The following is a 27,769-nucleotide window of genomic DNA, read 5'->3' as shown; positions in this document are numbered from 1 at the left end:
AGAAACTTTTTTTCATATACAGTAATCCCCTGATTAGTGCGCCATTTTTTTTTCGATACCCAAATTCGATTAGTGCGCCTATATACATCTTAAAAATAAATGTTACACATTTAAAAAATTTTCTATCTATACATTTTCATGGCTAACGATTTTAAAGTCCACGCGGTTAGCCTAGTGGCCTTGCGCTTCGCAACCATATACCTGGGGAAGGAGTGTCCTAGGTTCGATTCCCGTCGCCGACGAGAGGAGCTTAAAGATCTGCCATAGCCAAGTTAGCCGGTCTTGAGCGTGGACAGCAGGGTTTTTTCCCCAGTTTATCTGGGGGTTTTTCATCCCACAAGCATGCAAATGTGGACATAGCCCCGTGAACACACGGATCTACAGCCATAAATATTTAACCCCCCATGAGGGGGCTCAACTCCCCCCAATAGGGACGGGGAAGAAAAAGGGAGGAAACTCCATACGAATAAATAAATAAATACGATTTTAAAAAATCACTCACCAGAATGAAATAATTTAGTTACCGATTTAAAACATTTTACAAAGTAATTTTTAATGGCATACTACACTACTTCCATGTACGCTATGTATACTATGTTCCAAATTTTTACTGCCAAAATTTATTTCGTCTGCTAATTACATAGCATTTTCCTGATCATATCTCGTACCTCCTTTGCAATTATTTTCCTTACATTTTTTTTTATTTTAAAGTATTTTCCCAACCTTTCATCATGAGTAAAAGAATTAGTGAGTAAAAAAATTGAAAGTGTAAAAATGATTCGAAAAGTAATCTAATTTGGAAGAAAAGCTTGAAATAATAAAGAAAGTGAACAAGACGAGTCCAGAGCAAAGATAAGACAAGAACACAAAAATGGGTGAATCAGCTATAAGAGCAGTTTTAAACAAAGCTGCTGAATACAAAGTATTATAATGATTAAATTAGAGAGACTTCTTTGTACACGGAACAAAGATTGTAACCAAAAACGGATCCTGCTAAGAACTGACCTTATTAAATCAAAAGCATTAAGTCTTTTTGCAACCTTGAAAGAAAGGGCTATCAATGATGGAAAAGAAGAATTCCACGTTAGTGCTGGGGGGTTTGAGAAATAGCCTACATGATGTTTTCTAATCACAGGCGAAGCTGCAAGTGCCGATAAGGAGGTGGCCGCAAATTATCCAGAGATTTGAAGAAAATTGTCAATGAAAGGGGCTATTGTGACCAACAAATATTTAATATCGATGAAACTGGCCTTGTTTTCGAAGCCAATGCCTTCCAAGACTTTTCTAGCCAAATCAGAGAAATCTCAGCCTGGTAATAATGTCGCAAAGTCGAATGAAATTACTGCTAGCAATATGCGATCCATTTGAAAGCACATTCTTCCACATTATGCAAATGATTTTAGAGGCTTTTTAAATGAATCTAAGTTAATTAAATCTCATTCTGTGAAGTCGAGTGATTCCGACCTGCTAAATTTAGATGCACAGCGGGAAGATCCAGAAGAATACGAAGAAAATTTAATGACAAGCCCAAAGAGATTTCACAGAAACAAATTTCAAATATTTTTCGTGCAACCGAAACGTTTAAGTAGCAATGCTTAGAGACTTGCCCTTGTGAAGAGAAAAGCTGGAAAATTTGCAGAAGAGGCAGTTGTATGAAAAAACGAAACAGAATGCCCACCAGAATAATAAATTTATATTCTGAATATGTTTTCATGTCTTTCAGCTTCATAGTTTTCCTTTAACTAGGCCATGAGACATACCCTTATTCTTTTATAAAAAAAAAAATTATAAGGGTCAAAAACGAAATCGGAGGAATGAATTATACTATTTTCCATAGGTTATTATACTCGATTGGTGCGTTTTCGATTAATGCGCCTGTTTTAAAGAACGCATTAGGCGCACTAATTGAGGGATTGCTGTACACCTTAAATTTAATTCTTAAATATGTTTCATAAATTCAGTAATACTCAATAGATTACTTCTATTCAAGCAAAGCATATTTTTATGTTGTATTTTCTTTCTATCTAATATTTCTACTTACCTTCATGAAAATTATATTTATGATGGATAGCGAGATTCCAGCCACCAATATCTGAGATGCTCATATCGTGACCACTAACCTGAGTCGTTTGAACTTCCCATATAGTCTCTGGGCACGTGCTGTATTCATAGCCTACGTGGACTGCAAGTACATAGAAATACAATATCATTACTTAGTTCAAAGCAGCCCCAAACAAGTAACATAACAGAAGGGATAATATTTCATCTCAAAAATAAGCATATTTGCTAATCTTTTAATATGTTTACACATTTATTTAATAATATTCTTCTTTATGTAATAATCAGTTTATATTATTTTATTCAGTGAATGAAATTATTAGTGATAATAATCATATAATACATCTTAACGATTATGTAACTATCAGAACGTTTTATTAATTACTTAAATATTTAGTTGAATTCAATATTTGTATTATAAACTAACCTGTTGCTGTTGCGGCCCCATAAACCTTTTGTCTATAGATGTTTCGTCGGTTCCATGCGTAAGTAAATTTGATCCCCGGATCAGCTTCAAATTTCTTTTCGAACAAAATACCCTCTATAGAAATCCGAAGGTGTATTAGTCGTAATGCAGATGGCACGGCGTCTGGAGTTAGTTGTAACTGGATGGTAGAAAGATATCCAGCGGCCCGACTACTGTGATATACGAGATACAGATCAGTTCCAGGGATGGGTAGGCTTTCCTGTATAACCTGCGTGTAATGAGATGGAGTTACTTTTAAATTGGAGGTAACTGAGCGGTTTAAAATTTAAATAAACCAAGCAACAAATGGTAGCAATTTAAGAACGTTATTTTATAGTAATTTGTTTTGTAAAGTACAGAAATAAAAATGTAGAAAACGTGAGGCTAATATGATCATTTTTGAAGCCCGTTGCCATGACTACAATTGTTATTACTGTATATTTCATTTTTATTTATTCTTTTCTTTTTCTTTTTTTTTATTAAGCGACTGCGTTTTAACTTAGAATTTTTTACTGACTATTTAACACCAAGTATTATGTTATCGGCGAAGAAAGTTAGCAAAGAAAGGTAAGAAAAACACAATTTCTCATGTGGGAATATTTCATATCCTTTTTAATATAAATGCAAATCTCTACCTGTGATTCTGCCAAGACAGAGCTTTTTTCTGGACACCCTCCTTGGAAACCATGTTTCCATGTTGCTAGGACGACGGGTTTCATAATATCGTAGTCATGTTCTGTGCAAAGTGGGGGTTTATACTCGTGCGTCTTGTCTTCCTTCATCCTCATCACTAGCTGATCGATGACTACAATCTCATTCCAAGGTACAAGCACGGTTAGCTCACGAGGAAGAAACGGATCCCTTTCGAAACCTAACTTCACTGCTCCACCACCGTTCACCAACACGTCAAACCTAATATGAAGTTGAATAGAAGCACTCCATCATTCTTTAGCAATTTCACAGTCTACATAGTAAAGCTAAGGTATTGATATAATGCCTCTACAAAATATTGGACACTTTCGTATCCAACCTTAAGTGTTGCGTCCAAATGGAATCGGATCTTAATACATCGAATTTCTCAAAATGACCTAAGACACGAAAAAGCACTAAAGAGATTTTTTTAAAAAAACACTCACCATCCTGTTTCCTGTGTCATCGTAAATCCACTATGGGAGCTGCTGGTGAGACTCACTCTTACACCAATCAGTCCACTTCCTGAAGGACCTACTACCTGCCCACGAATTACAGATGTTCGCCTGTAATAGTATGGGGTAAAATAAAATGTTTATCTCGATGAAATAATTTCCATCAATTTGTAGGAAACATACTACAATGGATATTATTGAATAAGACAATAAGAGGAAGTTGAATCTATGTTTCTTCTTATTTGCAATCTCTCTCTCTCTCTCTCTCTCTCTCTCTCTCTCTCTCTCTCTCTCTCTCTCTCCCTCTCCTTTCATGGAGAATGCGAATTTCCAGCCAGGTAATTATGTCGCTGGTTGCATATTTATTTGAAAAAGCCTTAAAAGTATTATTTATATTCATATAATACATAGATAAATGTACTCTATCGGAAACTGCATTACTAAATAGTTGTTCTCCATAACGTCATCTGTTAAAGAACCAACCTTAATGCAGTTTCCAAGGGATATCGCGTTCTTACGCAACTAACATAGTATCGAGCAATTTTTCGAAAAACATTTCGCATCAATCATATTTACAAGCACCAAACTTCCAGATAGTTTAAGAAACTATTTAAGCAGATGAGTTATCAACATATCATAAAACCTATAAACATTAATTGTTCTTACCTTTTATTAAAATGACTCCAAAACAAGCTGCTCAAAAAACGGAGAGAAAAAATATTATAAATCAATTTAATTCCAACACCATTTCTAGTTTAGGATGTTAAAGGTACAAAAAATACAATTACTTGTAAGCAAATTTAGTTTTAAGTTAAACATGTGTCACTATTCACATTGAAAATTAGCAAAACGATAATGACTGTTGATAATCATTTATTTTAATTAGGTGCATCGCTACATACCAACACTTAATGGATAACAAAACATTTATGCACTTTTTTTGTTTTTATTAACGGTTACTAACATAAAGTACGAATTCGGGGTTTAGTACCTGCCATTAAAAGCAGTCTTTCTGGTGTAGTTCTGTACAGATTCCTCGATAAGAAACTGCATTCTTTCGAAGAAAGAAGCTGTTATAGCAGGAGGCTGCTTCCGTAGAAGGATATCCAAAGGGTCGGCTGCCGTGACACAGATGGGGGTATTCTCACAGACACTCTCTGCGCAACACTCGCTGTCCGCACAGTCGATAAGACCATCTGAAGAAAGAAAGAAAAAAAAAGGAAGGAATGTCATCGTGTCACAATAGATGGAGTCTTCTTGCTGCCAAGAAGTCGTACTGTATCAGTTACTTAGTCTTAAGAATACTACAGGAATCGGTAATTGTTCGCACGTCAACTGACATCGCGTTCGTGATGGGAAAATCATTTTTCACAGATGACTTAAAGAACTAAGAGAGTAAATGCTATACAGGAACGTATCATCCCTTTACTAATCAACTGCTTTATATTTATAGTAAGATGTTAAGCGTATAATGATTTTATCACTGAGTATTTGTATCCACAGTAAAGGGGAATAGAAAATATTATATCTAGTAACTCATCTTCTTTTTTTATCTCATCTTAAATTCAACGTCGTCTTAAGCGACTCGATTGGCTTCTTATAAACTTAATTTTTATAAGAATATAAGGTTGATCTTATTTTTATAATGTTTCGATATGTGCGTTCTCGGTAGTTTGCATGTTTTAGAGAATGAAGGGAAAAAAATGAATTTTTAGCGTGTAAACTATGTCACCGGTTTCATATTTATTTGAAAAGGCCTTATGAGTATTTATAGCACTCTAAATGGGATATTCGAACCCACAAATCAAACTCGATGCTACCGACTGCTCCACTTATGTTAATACTCATAAAAATAGCGTATAAAGATAAAATTATACACTGCAATTAAATCCAATAGAATTAAACAAATTTCGCACATTAATCGATAGTAATTGGTTTCCTTTATGATTTATAAATATATCGATTAGCCATACCATACCATTGTCGTTATCCTGTCCATCTTCACACTTGCGTTCCAGAGGGATGCTGCAGTCTTCTCCATCCCAGTCCATGTCGCATTGGCATAGCCATTCATCCTCCTCAATAATACATTCTCCGTGGTTGTTGCAGCTCTTTGGACAGCCCTCTGTAATCAAACGAAATTTTTGTCACGAAAAAAATCCATATCAAAAGGACTTTATGAAATTTATCATGTCTTTGTTATGTATTGCGTACTGATTTAACAGTCCACCATTTTGAATAGTTATTTCAATTTAAAAAATAATTAAATTATCTGTACGCTGTGGTTAAACTGATCGTATGTATGAGTTACGTGATGAACAACTGTAGGATTTTATTTAAACAAATTTTCCTGCACCAAAATAACTCGGGAACCAAATTAAGAAAAGTCATCTTGGTTGGTAAGTAATTAAATATTTAAAATCAAATCTATAAAGACTTTCTTCTGCCAATCTAGAATGATGGACATTACCAAAAAAGCAACTCAAGTAAGTGTACATTACCAAAATGGTATGTATGTATTTATTTTTAGATAAATAAATTGTGAAATAAAAATAAAAAAGTGTTCTAATAAAAGTACATTTCTCACAGTTTTCAAGATGTCTGTTACCTTGCAGTGATTTTAAAGATGGGTTTAGAATTTTGCGAAAAATAAGAATCTTACCGAACGTGCAGTGCCTTCCATTCCAGCCTTCGATACAAAGACATGTTCCGTTCCGACACTGGCCATGTTCCAGACAGCGTGGATCACACAGTTTTTCGTTACATTTAGCTCCACTCCATCCTTCCATACATACGCACATCCCTTCTTCACATCTTCCCTGGAAGCCGCAATCCAGATCGCATTTTTCTGCAAGAATGAATCATGTTTGTTATTAAATATAATCATAAATCTGTAAATATATTTTTATTTATATTATTTTTAATTTAATTTAATTTTAATATAATTTATTTTTATATTTATTATTTAAATATTTGATATGTATACAATATAGCAAATATAAAATGTACCACATACGTTCAGAGTTATTTAATTAATAAATATTGATATATAGCTAACCTGGATATTTTTTATCAAAATATCTAAGCACTTGATGCTGTTAGAAGACAATTTTACTAATTCCGACCATTTTCTTACAGACGTACCAACGTTTCATACTCTCACACACAGAGATAGTCTATTTTTGATTTTGCCTTTTCTACAAGTATTTCCACGGAAGCTGTTCCAATAAACTATCATCCATCATCCTTCCACTTTCCACCAACAAGTAAACTTTCAATGTGGAAACCATTTTTTTTTTTTTTCAATCCTAAAGTAAGTCAAGTAAGTCTCTATGCAAATATTTTACTTACTAATATGAGCTGCAAGTATACGAAAATTGGCAAATTATGAATTTTTGAAGCTACAGTCACATGGGCTACTAAAATCTCGTGCGACTTGGAGAAAGAGACTGGGGTAGGGAGAAATGGGGGGGATGGAGAGGATTGTTCGCTCATATGCATATCTCTATTCTCCTGAGACAGTTTCGATTTGCGAAAAGAACGAGAGCCGCATTATTGGATGTTGCTACTGCATGTATGTTTCACTCAAGGGATTGATATCCCTCCTATGTATCAATTTACTAAAATAAAACAACGAAAATAGTTTATTTACTGCTTGTTAAATGCGTTCCTGTTTTCCCTTCACTTGACGTTGCTCATGAGATTGCAGCTTGTGTGACTGCAGCACCAAAGAAAATACAAATTGTTAGCTTTTTTTTTTTTTCTTTCTCAGATTCGGATATCAGCTGCTGGTATTAACACTGAAATTTTGCATCCCTATTACTTGGCATGCTTTACCATTAATTGAAATATCGATGAATATCTGCATGAAAATGATGAGCTTCAGGTAAGCCTATAAAATGCACGTAACAACTTGTATATACCCACACGCAGTTCAACTTTTATTTCTATTAGCGTGCATATTCTTAAAAAATATTTTTAAGGTATATGCAGTTTCCTTTCTGTAGAAAGTTGCATCAAATTTGAATATTTAACAATAGTGGCCTGTAGAAGAATCAGAGAAACTATTTGAAAATTGCCTGCTGTTCGAGTAACTCAAGTCGCAGTTTAACTGACATTTTTAAAAATAAATAAAATATATAAAATTAATATTTTTCAAATATTTTATGTTTAGTTTTAAAATAAAATGTTTATTAACATTATTATTTTTATTTAAAATTTAAATTTATTTATACACCTTTTATTGTTTATTATATAATATGAAATAAAATTTTAATCTAGAATAGATTTGTATTTTTAAAAAACCTTCGGTTTTTAAAAAATCAAAATTCTCCACGTACAGTAAGTAAAAATGGCCAATCAGAGAGGAAAGAACAGTATATATATATATATATATATATATATATATATATATATATATATATATATATACACACACTGTTATATATATATACACACACACACTGTTATATATATATATATATACACTGTTATTTATATATATATATATATATATACACCTCTTTTTATGCGAATTCGGAGTTACGCGAAATGGAATAGCAAAAATAATTTTTTTTTATGAGATTTTTATTCACTTTTACGCGACCAACCTAAAGTCTAAGTTAGGAAAAAATCTGTAATTCAAGAAAATTCTGAGAATTTTGTACAATTGCATTCTCGTTTCAATTAAGAAAATTCTAAATTCTTACGAATTTCATTTATTGGGAATTCCCCGAATTACATAACTGACTGCGCATAAAAAAAAGTAGTTCTTAGCAGTTTGAATTTGGTGTTTGAGTAGACAACACAGTTACCGCATTTTTTGTATTTGCATTTTTTAAGTAAAATAAAAATAAAAATCGCGTTATAAAATTAATAATTTTGCCAAGAAATAATAAATGATAAGCTATATGTAATTTTCAAATACATATAGCTTATCATTTATTATTATTATTATTAAAAAATAGAACTTTCATTTCATTAACCGAAGATTTTAATTCAGCCCTCATACGATGTTGCCGATAACAAAAAAAAAAACAAAAAAAAAAAGGAAAGCCGTTTCCTTTGATATAAAAATTCAAATTTTAGATCGTCTTCAAACTGGGGAAGGTGGGACGGCTGTGGGTAAGCATTTTGGAGTCCGTGAATCAACTGTGATATCTATAAAGAAAAATGAAGAGGCTAATAGAAAAGCGGTATGTTCTGGTACAAAATCGAGTGCGAAATTATCATCATACACAAGAAATATTGTACTAGAAAAGGCCGAAAAAGCTTTAGTGATGTAGATAGAAGATAATGTACAAAAAAGAATGCTAGTTGACAGAAATTCCATCAAGCAATCAGCATTGAGATTTTATGAACAGATTAAAAAAACTGCAGCCAGATACTTCATCTCAATCGAGGAAAAAATATGAATTTCATGCAAGCAATGGTTGACTGGCTAAGTTTATTAAAAGACATGCTCTTCATAATATAAAAATTCAGGGTGAAACGGCTTCTGCTGATGAAACAGCTGCTAAAGCATTTCTACAAAAACTTGCTAAAATAATTGAAGATGGAGGTTACACTCGTGAACAAGTTCGGAATATGGATGAAACCGGCCTTTTCTGGAAAAGAATGCCAAACAGAACTTACGTATCAAAAATGCAAAAAACGGTTGGTGAGTTCAAAGCAGCAAAGGATCGCACAACACTCCTATTTTGTTCGAACGCTTTAGGAGATCGGATGTTAAAACCACTGCTCATTAATCGATCATTAAGACCACGGCCAATGAAAGGCGAGATTTTCAAAAATTGCCAGTTCATTGGATGGCCAACAAAAAAGCTTGGGTGACCATTAATATTTTCGCTGAGTGGTTCCACAAACATTTTGTGCCAGAAGTTAGACGCTATTTGAATGACAAGGGTCTCGAATTTAAAGTGCTTTTGATTCTTGATAATGCACCCGGTCATCCTGCCATAGAACACCCAAATGTGCAATTTTTTTTCTGCCGTCCAATACCACATCATTGCTACAACCTCTAGATCAAGGTATAATTGCGACTTTTAAAACATTATGTCAGACGAACATTTCAGTACGTTTTGAACAAGCTAAATGATGATGAAACACTGTCAGTTATGGATGTGTGGGAAAAAATTTCAATTATGGATTGTATTGATCAGGTTCGATTATCGTTTTCTGAATTGAGACCAGAAACTATGAATGCATGCTGGAAAGCTATTTGGCCCGCATGTGTTAAAGAGAATGCTCCTGTTTTCCTCAATCATACTGCAGAATTCCCCAATATAATAAGTTTGGCATGTGAAATTGGCGGAGAAGGATTCGATGATCTTACGTCGGCAGATATCGAAGAATTGTTAATTGATAAACCTCTTAGCGAAGACGAAATAGTGAAGATTGTTTCTAAGACTCCTGAAAGAGAAGAAGTTAATAATAATGATCAAGATAATCCTACTTTTACTGCTGATATAATTAAAAAAGGTCTTAAACTGGCCAGTAATTTAGGCAATTATTTTGCCCGACATGATCCAAATGAAGAACGTGCTGGGAAGTTTTCACGTGAGCTTAAGTTGTTAATGTCTTCATAGAGAGAATTATAGCGCGACTTATATAAAGCATCAACACAGCGATTAATAACCGAGTTCATGCCTAAAACTACTGAAACAATCAGTGATACTTTTGTTCAAGACATGACAAGAATAATTCCACAAGTTGAGGCGGAAGTCGATGATGATAATACCATTACAATTGCAGTCTCACGAAAACGAAAGCTTTCGCGTTTATTGTCAGAAACTGATAGCGAATAACATAATTTTTTTATAGAATCCTTAGCAAACAACTGAAATGAATATGTTTTTTTTTTAAGTTATTAAAATTCATTATATGTATGTGTGTTCTCCATGAAATGTAAATAAAAAATCTTATGATTCTAAAGAATTTAATGCTTGTTTTTTTCATATATATATATATATATATATATATATATATAATATAGGATGAGAGATAGATGTAGGAATTTTTTTTACCTTGAGTATAATATATGTTAAAGATATCAAGCTATTTTAAACCTGGTTTTTACTCTATTTCCCAAGTAAGCAACTGCATTAAGGGTAAATATTAAGAATAGTGATCAGAGCTTATTCCGCCTTTACCACGAGTTGCCTAGACTTGTACTACTTTACGGGTCACTTAGACTTGCACTACGTGCAGGTACAAACTTGACTTGTTTGTCTGTTTGCTTACTTGGGAAATGGAGTAAAACCCGGTTTAAAATAGCTTGGCATCTTTAACATATATTATACCCAAGGTAAAAAAAAACTTCCTACAAATATATATATATATATTAGGTTTACCAAGTAAGTTTATAAACTTGGTTATTTTACTCCTAATCCCAAGTGAGCAAACAGTTAAGTTTGCGCCTGAAACTGATATTAAATTTGCTATATTTAATAGCAAATTGCTACAAATATTTGATAAAAAAAAAAAAACAACGTAAGCGATAGCAGAACTATCGCTTGTATTGTTTTACACCGAGCGATGAAATTAATTTTCATCTAAGGTTGAAACAATCACAGATATCCATGGCTACGGCGGGATTTGAACTTGTTCTTGTTATGCAAAGATTTGATTCAGATTTTTTTTTTACTTACGTATTAAAATTTCAGATAACCAAAACCAGTGTATACAATAATCTCGCTCTTATTTCTTCAAGAACCTCTGTTAGTATGTTATATATAAAAGTCAACTATTTTCTACGTGATAAGTTACTTAAGTGACCTCTTAAGAACCTTTTGACTTAAATGTTCACTACAATAACGTCAAAAGATATCCTATGTAACTTCTTTTCATCTTTTCAAAATTATTATTGCTTCTAACAGGCCTGAGTTGACGCATCTGAGAACGTGAGCGGTAATTGATACGCTTATAAATTCTAGTAAATTATCTAAATGCCTGTTTTTCAACAAAAGTGTAAAGAAAACAAGACATAAAAATCATTTTAATATGCTTTCCTTTTTAACCGACCTGCACCAATGAATAACAAATCTTAAACTATTTTAAAATTCAATAACTAGGAAATGGATTAATTCCCAATGTTGGTTGATCACAGGCTCTTATAACTCATGTCCGGATCATAATTTTTAATTTCTATTCAATAATAGTAATACGATAATTATAATAATAATAATAATAAGAGAAAATATATAACCAAAAGCAGAGATAGAGAGCAGTTACCTTGCGAACAGTCCGATCCAGTCCACTTCTCATCGCAAACGCATTTCTGCTGATCGAGATCATACTGGCCATTACCTGAACAATCGGGAAGACACCTTAGAGCGTCAACATCCGGTTCATTGCAGTCAGCCCCTTTCCATCCCTTCCTACATATGCACATTCCACTAAGACACACTCCATGGCCTGAGCAGTCGGGATCCAAGCAGTCGACTAGAAATAAGGAAGTGTGTTTTCAGTTAGCAAGCCCTTTTATCAAGTTCTAAATGAAGACTTAATAAAAACCTATTGGCTTACCCCTTTCGCAGTGGATTCCCTTGTAGCCCGGGAAACATCGGCACATACCATCCACACAGTCACCGTGTCCGCTGCAGTCGGGAACTTCACATTCGTCCTCTCTCAACTGGCATTCTTTTCCTTTCCATCCGGGACTACACACGCATTCACCGCCCACATATTGACCTCTACCAGTACAAAGAATAGGGCACATTCCTGATGATAGAATAAAACAATGCATCAATGTTTGCAACAATAACAGTTCACAGATGACAATTATAATGACCATAATGAAAATGTTACAAGCAACATTAAATTGTTGACGTCATCAGTATTAAGGATATCAGTCAGCTTTTCTTGGGATAAAATATTTACATATAATACAAGTTAGTTGTACTTTTAGGACGAATGGATTTTTTCCCTGTTTAGGAATCGGTTTTTAACATTATCGTGTCACAGTTACATTTTCCATTTGTTTAAGGAGTCAATCATTAAACTCCCCTCCTTAGCCAAGTGTTTGGTTAAGTTTCTACTAGAATTCTTTCAAAAGTTGCAAGAGGAACCAACCGCGGTTCCTCTTGAAGTGTTATCCATAGAGAGTGTCTGTCAGCATGAAAACATCGCCCATCACAAATCATATACGCGAAGCTAATGGACTAATTCTACCGTGAATAAAAATGATTTCTTGTCACGGTGGAATTAGTCCATTAGCATCGCGTATATGATTTGTGATGGGTGCTGTTTTCATGCTGACAGACACTCTCTATGGATGATTGAATCTGGAAGTTCGCACGTGACATCAATGCACGAGGAAAAAAATCGTGTTAATTACCCAGAAGTAAAGCAGATTTTTATATTCTTCTCCTTCGATGTGCAAATATGAATGAGATTCCATTCTTCCCTAGAAGAACCAACAGTAAAATGTTCTTAAGTTTACCAGAGAGCTTATGAGAATTACCTTGGCGATTGTATTAAAGTACATTTAAGCCTTAAGACGACTCTTCCATAGGGTTTAACAATTAGCGTCACGATTGAGTTGGCATTCATAAGTTTAGAAGGAGAACTTTGCCTTAAACTGTTGACGACGTCTGATCATTAGCGTTATATGACCGAATCATTAGCGTTATCCACCCAACAGGCTTTGATGGTGTGAGCATAATTGTTTTGTAAATATCTTCAGGTGAGAGTGAATTTCATGTGCGAGACCATCTCCGCTATGCTTAGTGGAAGCCTGAAGTGGCTTCAAAAAGTTCTCTGTTCGGTGTCTAGAGCAGAGTTCCCACTTTATTTACATACGATGATGTCCTGTAGGCTAACAGCTTGTCTTTTGAGTTTTTCGAGTGTCGTATCTTTCAATTTGTGCAAGCTAAGGCAACTCCAATGCCAAGTATTACATTCTCGTGAGCGCTCTGGTCAATTTTGGAAACTTTTAAAATCTCTACATATATTCGGCTTTGAAATAAAGTTCGATCTTTAATAATATCCTTTATTTCTATTTATTTTATATCACGGAAATGAAGCCTTAAGACTCTTTTTTTGATAATTGATTTCTTTCTTTTTTTAATACATGTGATAAGCGATAAAATGTTTTCCTTATTATAGAAGGTCCGGGGAGGACATGGGGTCATAGGTGGAAGTTAAGTTTGTGTACAGTCAAGAAAAGGGTAAGAGCTAGGTTTTTCTCTCGTAGAGTCGTGAGCGAATTGGAACAGTTTGCCTATTAAAGTGGTGAATGCATCCAATGGGACTGAGTTTAAGAGAAAGTATGACAGCTGGTGTGTGGGTGACGTATGGTCTCCCCCGAGTTGTATTCTATTGCATCACGTGATCTTCACATATTTGTAATAAGTTACTTGTATGAGGAACTTCAAATAAATAAATTCTTTTGGCAATTAACATTTTCACGCATGCGAAATAGCTTAACGACGCATTTTTATTTTATAATAAAAAATTACTATTATAGTAAAATATTTATTGTTTTTATATTAAAAATAAAAAGGAAGGCTACACCAGTAACATAAATAAAGCATTTTAATGAGAAATAAAACAACGTCATGATGTTGTTTGATTTCAAAATCAGCAATATGATAAGGCATATAAGATTTCCTACTTACTATAGGCACAGGAATCCCCTGCATAATCAGGGTTACAGACACAGCTCCCCATCACACAGGTGCCATGTCCGTGGCAGTCGTAAGGACACGACAAACTAGACTCATCTGGAAGAGAGAATCACAAACACATCAGATCATCTCGCTAACTATTAACCTTACTATTAATTTGATTTTTATAACGAGAAATTACCATACCAGTAAGTCTGAGGACAAAGGCTACGTCTTGGATCAACTCTCCATCGTTATATACGGAAATATACCAGAGCCCTCTATCGAGAAATTGTATAAACTCTATACTGTACACATCCTGCAATAAAAAGATTATTAACTTACAAATAAATATTTTGGACAAAAGTTTTTTTTTTAATTTAATTTAAATACGAAGCGAAATCCTACATCGTCAGCATTTTCAGCTTTTATTATTTTTATGCTTAGGAAACTGAATATCTCTCGATGATGCAAAACATTAATATCTGTTTTGCTTTATTTTTTCCTTTCGTTTTTGATATAAAAAAATGTCACAGTTTGGGGAAAAAAATGTGATCTTAAAGGGTTAATATAAGCGGGTTTAAGAATCAAAAGTCAACTTTCATTTAGCTTCGTGTGCTCCAGTTACGCGGGTGGAACTAAATGATAGTTGACTTCTGATTCTCTCTCTCTCTCTCTCTCTCTCTCTCTCTCATAGATGCACACGTCATTGATATCGTACTTGGTCAAGCATGGAGCTAACCGCAATACTTTCTGGATTCTTCTCCTTTCTTTGTAATTTCTGCCTCTTTCTAAAAAAAAAAAAAAATCGCACATGTGCATGTGGACATTGTTACAATATCTAGTCTAGTTTCTTCTAACTTATTTTCTATTAGTGCACGTTCCAAATATACCGAATATGTACACTATGATGTCAAAAGTATTGGAACACATTCCAGAAAAAGTGCACTCGATGACATAAACAAACATGCAAATAGAGACCATGAAAATGACGTAGATACTATTCTGGAAGCGATATAAAAGTGATTGGATTTAAATGATTTGAAAAGCAGCAAAAGTTTGTATAGTTTTTTTTTGGTTTTTTTTTTTTTTTTCAATTTAGTCCCATTAAACATCTAATTCGCTGCCATTGTACTGGATTATTTTGAAAGAAGCACAAAACCGCCATAAAGAAACATTTCTATAATAGACGCAACAAAACATTGCTTAAAAAAAATTCTAACAAACAATCAACTAAACTATTGTTGCGTAAAACAATACGCAATTGATAGGAAACAAAAACTTTATCCAAAAAAAAAAAAAACACTGCAAAGAAAAGCGCCTTCCTAAACAAATCCTATAAAAATACTTAGTTTATATCTTTCGAAAATTCTAAGCACTAGATCCAGTGTAAGCCGGAAAACCTCTCTTAAACACTTCAAGATTAATTGTAAGACTCTCTTTCCGCGAACGCCAAAAACAACAAACTCCTAAAACTCAGTCTCCTCTTTCGAGTTGCTCAACTGATTTTCCTGCTGCCTCTCCAAAATGGAACCTTGACATTTCGATTGTTGAGGCGTTTATCACGCTACACCCTCGAGACTCGCTGTGCCTGTAGGGGGATCAGGAACCAGCTGACACGTCATATATTCACATTGTTAAACATACGATTAAGTCGATCTAGGCTAAAGCTAGCCTGAAAAGATATTTAGGAAAAAAGGGGGAAAAAACTGTTCAGGAAATGAATCTAATCTCGTATATTCTGACAATACCGCTTACAATACGCATTCTCTCCATTTAAATTTTTTTTTTTTATCTTGAGAATGTTCTAGAGTTTTTTCAGAGCTCAATAAACAACTCTGTACACTTTGTGGATATTTTAGTTTGTTAATGGTCACATTTTCCAATGAGGTGTTCACTGACGGAAAATAAAGAAACCTTTATCAGATAAATGCTTTCCTGGAAATTGATATGGCTTCGTCTTTTATTTTCTTTACACAAAGACTTAAGCATTTGCTAGGGGTGTCGTAGAGACAATGCAAAGGTTTGATAACGGAAAGGTGTTTATTCAAAAGATGCCACGTTGTCTGCTGAGTGTAGATACAGATATATCAATGTTATTGCATGAAAAACAATATGAAAAAAAATGATATATCTCCATCATATATCATTTATCATTTAGAGTTATCATTTGCATTACTGTACAAAAAAAATCTTATTTAAATATCGAAAAAAGTACTTGTAACTTTTGTATACTGTGTGTATATTTTATTCACTTTTATTACAGCTAATAATGTCAACAATAATCCACTGTTACAACAATTGTCTAGAACAGCTTGTCAACTATATATGTTAATATCAACAATGATGAAAATTGACACGTTTGATCGATCAAAGACTACGTGACAGAAATTGACATGTTGAAATGTAGTATGTGTTAACAAACAATGACAAGTTTGGAAAAAATGGATTGCAACATTTCATCAGCAGACTGAGATAGCAACAATTGATATTTTCCCTCACTGCAACAATTGATATTTTCCCTCACTGCAACAATAAAAGAATACAGACTATCGCAATAAAATAAAAGCAATTGGATATTGTAAACGTTCATTTTTTATAGCCTTAACAAAAATGTTACTTTCAAAATAATGGACATTGATTCTATTAATGTCAAAATGCTTGATAGGCTAATCTATTTCTAGCTATCTTATAATTATACCGTAACTTTGCGATAAAGATAGCCTTGAGAAAACCTTACATGCTAATTATATTCACCATACGTTGCGATTATAATTCGCACGAGTTTATTAACTGCTAAGTGTTTAACAGGTTTCTGAAGTCACGCGATCAGAGTGACTATATTTATTGAGCCGAAGAGTGCAAAGCTTCACAAACTGAACAGGAGATAATTATGATTTCTACGTTTAGTAGAACCTTTTGGTGGGAAACCAACAGATAGATATAGATTCCTGGTTTTACAATGGAAATTAGCGAATACAGAGGCTTCATTACAGTATTTGTAGTTAAACGTTTGGCAGATCGATATTAGGGAGGAGGTTTTATTTGGATATAAAAGACGAAAAAATTTTTTTTTTCCAATCTTAACTATGTTGTGCATGGCGTAGTATTTCTAACGTGCTGTTTGATTTTGTTATTCTGTTTTTCATTATGGTATTGAACTGTATTTTTGTCTTGAATGAGACATATTTTGAATAATTCCTTTACAATGCTGAGTCACAACGCATTCTGTGAAATGCGTTGTGACAATCGAACTTAGGACTAACTACTTTGCCGACCGGCTGATACAACGCACACACACACGCACACACACACACACTCGAAATTATTATTTCATCATTCAAAATGATTGTCTTGAATGATGAAATAATAATGATTTTTTTTCGTACTATTTTTTTTCAGAAATCAACTTGATATAAGAATAATTTTTTGCATAACTTTATAGAATATAATACAAGTAATAAAAAAGTCAAGACTTTATTTAACAGGGCACTTTTAGTAATCAATAATGGTTCTCGTTATTTTTTAATAATGTTGTTGTTGTGGTGTTATAGCCTTTCGGTTGTTTAGGGACAGCTATATAGGCACCATCTAGGAAAATGATAAACCAGCCCCGTGTACCCTGTGTGTGTGTGTGTGTGTGTGTGCGTGCGTGCACGGGGCTGGTTTGCCTGCAGAATGAAAAACCCCAAATAAAGTGGCGGAAAAAAAACCCAAGACAGGCTAACTTGGCTATGGATGAAAAAGATCCTTAAGCTCCTCACGTCACCAACGGTGAATCGAACTTATGACACTCCCTCCCCAGGCAAATGGTTGCGAAGCGCAAAGCCACTAGGTTAACCGAGCGGACATTTTTAACAATATCAAATTTAATTACATAAGCATAAAACCGTCCTTAATTCATTTTAAAACTATTTCTGACAAATGGAAATTCTTTAGGATGTTTTGAATTGAAATGTACGAAATGCTGTAAAGTTTTTATTTTGCTATTTTACCCACCAGTATTACAAACATTTAGCACACATTAACACATAAAAAACATGAAAATTTCATGAAAATAAGACGAAATATAAAATCATAAACAATGAAATCTGAAAAAGAAAAATTAACAATCCAGTTACTCAAAATTAAAAAAAAAAAAAAAAAAAAGAAAAAGAAACATCAAAACGAACTAGGGATCTTTCAACTAGTTTCCGTATAGGTTTAAACAATTTAAACCTATACAGAAACGGTTAAGGTCAAAGGTTAAAGAACGAAAATGAGCACGATTACTATCGCTCGTGTTGTTTTAGGCTGGAGGTGAAATACGATCGCATTGTTCATTGCTCGTTTTAGCATTCAGTCGAGAGACTAAAGTGGATCGTATGAGATCTCCGTAGTCTCATACGAAAAGAGATTAAAAAAAAAAATCTTTCACATTTCTTCTTCTTCTTCTTCCAATGTGGGCATCCCAACATTCGACGTTATCAACAGCCTTCACTTCACTTTCGAACTTGGGAAAGTAATCAAATGTTTGAATTCCATTCATTGTTCATTCCCGGAAAACGAGGCTTAACAAATGTTTCTGCGGAAATTTGACTCAGTTTGAAGCAGAACGTGGTGAGCTGATCTTTGAAGGCTACAATTTATCGACGGAGCCGAAATGGCAAAGGGTACAACACATAATTACATGTTTCGAAGTATTACACGCTACAATTCTATAATAAACGGTATGTGATCCAGAATACTATTTTATTCTCCGAACACCTAGAAGAGTTTTGAACTAGCTGCCATCTGGCGGCGAGTCCCAAAACATTTTAATCACACTTCTTTTTTTTTTTTTCTGAAACAATTTTTTCCCTTTTAGTTAAGGAATACTCACCTTACCAGCTCTTCTATTCCTTCGTTCTCCAGATCCCAAAATTTCCATGAAATCGTATCGTGTATGACTGGGAATATCATTCCGACGCCCGAACACACCAATCCGGGCACCTTGAGGCACTGTATAATTGAACTTCACTAAGGAAGGATTCTTCTGCCGAAGCTGTACGTTCCAATGTCCATAAGATGGAATTTTAAAAGTGTGCATTTTTCCAACCCTAACTTCTGCAAACACCTTACTTTTTGGAGGGTTAGAAGAAGATAGTGGACCTGAAAAACAATCGGAATGAATTATTCTTAATTTATTTTAAAATTTTTAATTATATAATAAATTTATCATCATCACAATAAAAACCTGTTGGAAATTTTTTCTGAAGTTCCAACAATCATGCCTTGTTTAATGTTTTTTTTTTCCGCATTAGAAAGAATGTTTTAAAAGTGTGATTTTGACTCCGGTCTACACTCGGGCAATTTAATTAAATCTCTTTATTCGCTAGATGGCATTGTTGCTCGGTGTGTTCCGTGTGTGTTTGTGCGTGCGTGAAGGTTGGCGGTGGGAGACTCATTTCTTACAATTTTCTTCACTATTCTCTAATTCACTCTTTCAGAGAACGACTTCAGCTTTATTAAGACTAAATGAAGCGCAGATTGCCTCTAAGATAAGTGGAAACGCTTGGAGTGAGGCAGAAGTAATTCTTTTGTCTCTCTAAGATTACTTGCAAGCAAACAACGATGCCTGGTTGGCGTTTGATTAAGCACTAGTACTTTGTTTTTTGAAAAGTTAGGTAAGGCCATTTTCGTTTTACCTCTGCTTCCTATTCTTACTTAAATGAAACGAAAATCAATATGAAATCTCACATTTATCACGCAGACGATAGGATAAACATTTGCAAAATATTCTAACAATAATGCAGAGTATTGTTATTAAAATGTATCAATTCTAATCCATACAACAATGCAAACATAAAAGAGAAACCAATGTTCATTATTGGTTGTAACATATGCTGAGCAACAATTGAAATTCCAACAATAGAAATGTGTTATATTGTTGTAAGCGAATCAATTATTCAGTGGATCAGAATAAAAAGTAATATGATGTACCTGATTGTAGCTATTGATGATTTTTGACTTGTATGACATTGTTAGATTCTCAGCGCAAACTACAAACAGATCAGTTTGTCTGTCTGTTCCTCTGTTTGTACAGTTGGCTAAATCCTCCTAGTCTTCAATCCTTGGAACTTCGTAAGAAAAATAGTTATTAAAATTGACAAAGTCGTTTTAATTTTGGTTTCAGTAGAATAATTTAAAGTTTGTTCTTATGAGAACGATAAAATTACTCCCATTGAATGGATTTTTAAAAAACGAAGTCTATGGGATTTTGAACTAAACTTTATTGGTATATTTCATTTGTGATTTAACTTATAAATATTATATTGTCCGTACGCTTATAAATTATACATGGAATCGCTCGCTCTGGTTGGAATTTTACAAAATTGGATAACTGGAATCTTTATTTTAATTCTAGCCTGAATTTGACTCTAATAACTTAAATTATTTTTTTATTATCCAGTATCTGAATTTACTTTATGCATTTCGTTATTCATATTATTCCATTTCTAAGTCTTAATAAAAGTTAAAAGATTTATAAATGATACATTAATTTACCCAAAAAGTAATTTATCCAAAAATTTACCGAAATATTTTGGAATATAAGATAGCAAGCCTTTTTTTAAAAAAATATGCATATATTTTAAGACATAGTACTCAAATTTCAATATCTATTTTTATTGCCACGAGATGGCGGAATAATCATTCCCGATATATTTCCTTACAGATCTATTTCTAATGTTTTTTCCGGAAGTAATAACTTTAGAAAGTGCATTCAGGAATTCTCTCTTCTTCATATTATATCAAGAGCATCAAATAGTAATTAATTAATCAAATATTAATAAGAGAAATGGCAGTTGGGATCACTTCTCTTATTTTAAAATACAAAATCAAAAAAATCAAAAAATTATAACAAGAAAATCCTGGAGGAAAGTCCTAAAATAACTTACAACAAAGTTACTAAAGTTATTTCAGAAAAGCAATCAAGAAAAGTTAATTTTATTTATAGTTACTTTTTGGGCATGTACGTTTGCCAAACGAATGTTCATTTCACAAGAATAAAAAGGATTTGTTTCATTGTTGAAACTCGAGTTGTTGAGCCAAGATTTGTTGTTCATTTCAAAACAGGTTCACGTGGTTTTTCGCGTGATATGTTGTGTTATTATTCATTTAAACTGATGTCAGCAGTACTGGAAGAGAATTAGAATTTATTGCTAGACCCGAGAAGACGAAATAAACGAATATATTTTTATATAGTTTATATCAGCAACGTATGTTTCCGATGGAATCCACCTTTCATTCTTTCCGTAGAAGGAATCATTTTCAGTTAATTCTGGCAGCATTTCATTTTAGATTCATATGTGGAGGAGTCTCTTTTATTTATACCCGACAAATACCCAAGACTTACGACGTAACTCTGTACATTTTCAAGTCTTGTGGGCACATAATCTATTCTATTAAGTTTTATCCTGCTCGGTCTTGAAAAGGAGAATGTTTCTGGGTTTCCGTTTATTGCACGCGACCTGAGGTAGCGGAGGATGGGCGAAGTAAAGAAGTAAAGATGAAAGCGCGACATTTTAGATGGAAAGAGAGAAAAAATAATTTTGAGGCCAGAGAAAGAGAAAATATAAGGGAAGAAAAGAAATGGAGATATGTGTGTCGTGGTGGTGGTGATGGTAATGGTGGTGGTGGTGGTGTGTGTGTGTGTGTGTGTGTGTGTGTGTGTGTGTGTGTGTGTGTGTGTGTGTGTGTGTGTGTGTGTGTGTGTGTGTGTGTGTGTGTGTGTGTGTGTGTGTGTGTGTGTGTGTGTGTGTGCGTGCGCGCGGTAGGAGAAATATAGAAGGAGAGAATGAACATGGCAGAAAGAATTAGTGAGTTAGAGATAGAATAAACAAAAAGAAAATAACAAAATAACAAAAAGAGAATAAATAAAAGAAAAGAAAATCTATTATAATAAGCAAATAGATTATAATATGGGAGCTTACTTAGTAGGGTTTTCTCCCAAATTTTCTATAAATGAATACAAAATCTATTCATTTATCCAGATAGCATTTATCCAGACAGAAATAGAGGGAGAGAGAGAGAGAGAGAGAGAGAGAGTTAAGGAATTTACTTGTTCCTTTAGAAATAGTAAGAGGAACTGGATGGTAATTTGGTGGCAGAACGTTTACTGTTCTTTTGAAACAACTTGAATACGAATTAACTGTCGGATTGGTGGGCCGAGTGGTTAGCGCAGCCATTATCCAGCCGAAAGGGCTCCGGGTTCGAATCCCGCCGTGGGCATGGATGTTTGTGATTATCTGTGATGATGCGGTTCGCCTGCAGTTGGTGGATTGAGTGATGGAGACGGAGAGTTGTAGAGTAGGTTTCCTCCCTCGATGATTCTTTGGACTCTCTGAAGGTGTTACGTAACAATCATAAACTTTTAAGATACAGAATAAAGATCAGTAGAACAGTAACGTTTAGGAACGTATAAAGCATATAAAAAAGCAGAAAACAGTAGTCGACTTCGATTTTAGAATAATGGAATACGGCAAACAAGCAATTGGTGTCTAGATTGAACAAGATTCTTCTGATATCTTTCTGGTAAAAAAAAAAAAACTATGCTAACTGTTTGGAATGGTTGGAGAACATTTGAAATAGTCCGTTTTAAATATTCTCCTCTCACCAATGCGATCATTGGCGGAAAAAGTATGGGTGACAATGAAATAGAACCATCTGAGTTCCTTCGAGGAGGTCGCAGTCGATATAATCGGCTAATAGTTCTGATAAAGGGTGCAGCAAGTATCAATTCTATTTGGACATGATTATTTTCTGCTTTCGGTATTTTGAAAATCAGAGATTTTTTTACTGTTTTCTAAGATGAAAGGCAAGAAAGATAGATGAAGATTTCGCTAAAATCTATTTAATATATGCTCGATTTTTCTTTGAATAAACATTGGCACACTTCTTAAAGAAACAAAGTATAAATAAGGAAAAGGGATTTAAATAAGGATGACGGATAATGCCTTCCACTCCAGAAACTAATCATTTCCATGACAGTTTGGTTTAAACGTAAGACAAGATTTTTATGATTCAGAGAAATGAAGGGGAAAAAATTGACGAAGGTCATTTTTTTATTATTATTTTTTTTTTTTTTTATACTGCTACATAACACCCAGGACAAGAGCGGCCGTGTTGGTCCATGGGAGAAGAAATGAACACGAAGCTCCGATCTGAATTGCCCTGCAGGACAAACGACATTCCACAGCACACTTAGTAGGATCATTAGCGAAGAAAAGATCAAACGTGTTTGGAGAGTGGGTTCTTTGTTATCCTGTTGTTGTTTTATTGTATTCTTAACTCGTTTATTTATTTATTTTCTTTCTTGCTTATTTACTGTTTTTCTTATTTACGTATTTATTTATTTGTGGTTTAAATGTTTCTGCATGTATAGAATATTGGATTCCAATTTTAAAACACCCCTTCGGATTCAGGAAGTTAGCATGCATACCAAATATAATAAAATATTACATTATATTATTATTAAGAGAGACCTCCAGAGAGTCAGGGACTCATCGAGGGAGGCCACATACTATACACACCAGTAATCATACTTATTATTCAATTCATTACTTGCACTCACAACATCCAATGGCAATCCATTCCAATCATGCACCACACCCTATGAGAGAAAAACCTAGCCCTCATCCCCCCTCCGGTCCTTTCCCCACCCTCCATATATTAAAAATTCCATCAATTGAGATCCTGTATGATTCTTTCAGCAGTTTGTACATCTCGATCACATCACCCCACTCTTTCTCCTGTTTGCTAGTGTCTGCAGTCTACAAATTCTCAATCTGTCTTCATAATCAGTATTCCACAATCCTGATATCATCTTTAACACTCTCCTTCGCACTCTCTCCACCGTATGAGAATCACAACGGAAACCAGACCTGCGCACAATAGTCCAGGTGAGGTCTTATCAAGGCCTTCTAAAAAGGCAAAATGACATTCTTATTTTTATATGTGAAAGTTCGTTTTAGCATTGCAATAATCTTTGGAGTTGTATTTGTAATCTTTGCTACATGGCCCCTAAACTTCAATTTCCTATCAATTAACACTCCAAGATCCCTAGTCTCATCAGTTTCTTCTAGCTTAATCCCACCAATATAATACGACATTGAATATCAGATCACGGCAATGTGCATGACTTTGCATTTACTGACATTGAACTAATATCCATTTTCCCATGCCCACAATTCCAGACTGTATATCAGCAGCATTCCTGATTACCCGACCTATCTTTGCATCATCAGCAAATAACTGTATGTCGCTTGTCAAATCCTTTCCAATATCATTCATGTACAGATTGAATAACAGTGGACCAAGCACTGATCCTTGGGGTACATCACTGGTTACCTTAAATTTTGCACACTACATCCCTTATGACACTTTTTGATATCTGTCAGTCAGCTATCCTCTTATCCATGCCAATAGTTTATAATCGAATCCCATATTTTACAGTTTATGCAGCAGTCTATCATGCTGTATTCTATCAAAAGCCTTAGCAAAATCCAAAAGTATCATGGTGTGTCCATTCCTCTTTTCTAACTCAGTGGTAGCATTATTATAGAATGTGAACAAGCTGCTAAAACATGACCTTCCCTTAGTAAACCCATGCTGTTCGCTGCAAAGTAAAGATTTATTTTCAACCCATGAATGAAGCTTTAACCAACTTTTCCAAAATCTTCTTTACCACCACTCCTGAGATACTGATTGGTCGATAACTGGATAAATCGGTCTTTGCACCTCCCTCTTGCGGGATTACCATACATTCTCTCCATTCCTGTAGAATCTTCTCTGTTCTGAGACTCATATTAAACAGCCTGGCAAATAGCTAGTTCAACTGAAAACTCTTTTAGCACACGTGCTGATATCCCGTCAGTCCCTATTGATGAATTCTTATCCAGTTCGTGCAACAGCTCTAATAATACCTCGTCCTCATGCACCTGCGTTTCTTCATCCAATGAAGAGGTAGCAGTGAGCTCAATGTTGCAAACGCCCAATTGCTATCTTTTAACAAAATGGATACTCATTAGTTGAACAACCTATTAGCATCTGCCACCCTCATACCATCTGCATTCATTCTTTCTTTTACTTGAAGACTCTCTCTCTCTCTCTCTCTCTCTCTCTTTATATATATATATATATATATATATATATATATATATATATATATATATATATATATATATATATATTGACCCCTGATTAACTTCTAATAGGTGTTCTTGTCAGAAGGATGTTAATGTACGAATCAAATGGATTCCCTACAAAGATCGACATTCCTTACCCCTCCCCACCCTTGTAGTCTGAATGTCACTATAGTCCATTCATTTTGTCCTTAATCTCTTTTGTGAACTTATGCTCTGATCAATTGTGTAGCGGAAGATAATTAGCATCAGGGCGAAAATGAATGCGAGGTCGGATTACGAAGGATGGAAAAAGGAAGGAAATATAAATATGACAAAAAAAAACCAAACGGGCAGGAAAGCAAGAAACCATGATGAGGGAGGGGGGGGGGGGACTAACGAACGAGTATTACTACATATAAAGTCACGCAATGTTGCATTTCCTTCCTTGTCCCGGTGATTTGAATAATGAGCACAGTGGCGCCCCCATACTTGTGCAGAGAAATATAATTTCTAACAATAAAAATACTTGGACGAGAACGGATTTGTCCTGTAATTCTTTCTGTGGTATTTCGATATATGAATTACCAATGATTTAATATATTTCTAGACTATCTAGAAATTTCGGAAAATATGAAACGAATTCCCCCCCCTCAAAAAATAAAATAAATAAACTATCCTTTTATAAAAATGTCAAAAGGAAAAACTAATCGCAAGTATTTTCAGTCGGCAAGCAATACCAGCATTACCTTTATTTATAAGGCTTCGACTCTACCGTTTCCTTGACAACAGCTGAACTTGGCAAGATATGTAATTTTCAGTAGATTGGGCCACCGTATACGCATTGCAAGCGAATAGTAACTGAAATGAACACAGGAGGCATTTTATAAAGATAAGATGAAATCCTCCTCTCTTAAAACGTGAAAGTTGTACTGATTGACTTAGAGCTACTAGGCAGTACACAATCTTTCAAAAGAATTTCTTAGAAAGAGAAAAACAACCTTAGAATTTCTTTTATTAGAAATACCGAAGGAAAAGATTTAAAAAAAGTTTGTAAAATAAAAGTTTGATTTTCAATTACTTTTCAAAACTATCTCTCTTTCTTTTCTTTTCTATCTATCTCTCTCTCTGATACACACCTTATAGTTTTATTAATAATTGAAATTAATAGTAAAGTCATTACAAGTTGACAGAATAAAAGCAAGGAAGCAAAAAAAAATACTTCCGAACTTTGATTAGTGTAGTTTGATCTTTTGATTTTCGAGATGCGTTAAAGGCAATTACTTATCGAACCGTGAAACAGGCAATCTATGGAAACTGTGACATCATGAATTTTAACACGATCCGCCGTGAAACAGGATATAAGCATCTTCGCCTTGACAAACTTCATCAACTCCATGCTGCATTTCCTGTTTTTGCGGTAAGTCGTTCTAAACACTGGCTTCCCCTATAATAATCTCTCATCCTCTATTCGTTTCACACTCCTATTAACAAGTTCCAAACTTTCCGGGTAGATGGCATGAAAGGTCTCCGAAGGAAAGGCGAAGTCTTGGTAGACCACTACAGGAAATTAACACCTTCCGGCTTTGGTGCAATGGCGATAATTAGAGACACAAATAAATAACCCTACCACCACCCCTCTTCCCTTCCCTCCCCCTCTTCACTCTTGTTCCCTTACGCCTCGTAGTCTACGCGCGCAGCCAACACAACATGACGTGCAGATGTATCAAGTTTCAACCATGTGATTAGGCAGGGTCCTTGCTAAGCTGGAATGGTGGAGGCGCCAAAATTAATTCCTTTTCGAAGTGTGCGAACGGTTATCCGTACGGGTATTAGATAATCATCATTAGCGGGAAGATGCTTCAATGTCGCCCACAAACGTCTATAACTGCTAGTCCACACGCGATAGATGAGTTTGATAGCTGCGATCATCCTTGACTGAAGATTGAAGCATTGTTGTAGTCTGAATGGAGTTTTCTTGTCAGAAAGCTTTTACAGCAGATGGATTCATCAGTCAAAAGAAAGGGACCAACTCTGATTTGTTAATCTATTGTTTAAAATGGTTCAGATTAAATAAATATATTTTTGCAGGGTTTAGCAGCAAATCATATTATTATTATTATTATTATTATTATTATTATTATTATTATTATTATTATTATTATTATTATTCCATACATTAACCATTCTTTACATATGACTTTATTATAGTCCTAAATATGAGTATTTCAATCTTAAAAAAACTTGCATATATCATGTATGTAATTCCAATATTTGAAACGCATTTATTAATAGCGAACAGCCAATCAAAGGATAATAAAATCAAAATTCAATCAGACGATTTCAAAGACA

At 34.2% G+C, this 27,769-nt stretch overlaps 1 protein-coding gene across 1 annotated transcript in view; it reads right to left on the bottom strand.

The window, feature by feature from the left end:
* The window catches only part of LOC150106716 (teneurin-m-like), a 148,237-nt gene that overhangs the window by 18,138 nt on the left and 102,330 nt on the right, over window positions 1-27,769 (bottom strand). The window contains exons 6-18 of the mRNA XM_090393459.1: window positions 19,138-19,406; window positions 14,484-14,616; window positions 14,289-14,393; window positions 12,196-12,390; window positions 11,902-12,111; window positions 6,332-6,517; window positions 5,648-5,794; window positions 4,661-4,865; window positions 4,336-4,362; window positions 3,661-3,780; window positions 3,160-3,436; window positions 2,486-2,753; window positions 2,042-2,182 (exon numbers count right to left, since the gene is read on the bottom strand). Of these exons, the coding sequence (XP_090249585.1) occupies window positions 2,042-2,182; window positions 2,486-2,753; window positions 3,160-3,436; window positions 3,661-3,780; window positions 4,336-4,362; window positions 4,661-4,865; window positions 5,648-5,794; window positions 6,332-6,517; window positions 11,902-12,111; window positions 12,196-12,390; window positions 14,289-14,393; window positions 14,484-14,616; window positions 19,138-19,406 (2,283 nt within the window). The remainder of the gene's footprint in view (window positions 1-2,041; window positions 2,183-2,485; window positions 2,754-3,159; window positions 3,437-3,660; window positions 3,781-4,335; window positions 4,363-4,660; window positions 4,866-5,647; window positions 5,795-6,331; window positions 6,518-11,901; window positions 12,112-12,195; window positions 12,391-14,288; window positions 14,394-14,483; window positions 14,617-19,137; window positions 19,407-27,769) is intronic.

Source organism: Typopeltis vanoorti, chromosome 5 (genome assembly GCF_054136105.1).
Source record: "Typopeltis vanoorti isolate ZY-2024b chromosome 5, IOZ_Tvanoo_1.0, whole genome shotgun sequence".
Classification (NCBI taxonomy): domain Eukaryota; kingdom Metazoa; phylum Arthropoda; class Arachnida; order Uropygi; family Thelyphonidae; genus Typopeltis; species Typopeltis vanoorti.
Note: the sequence above shows the minus strand (reverse complement) of the source record. Positions and strands in the feature narration are given on the sequence as shown.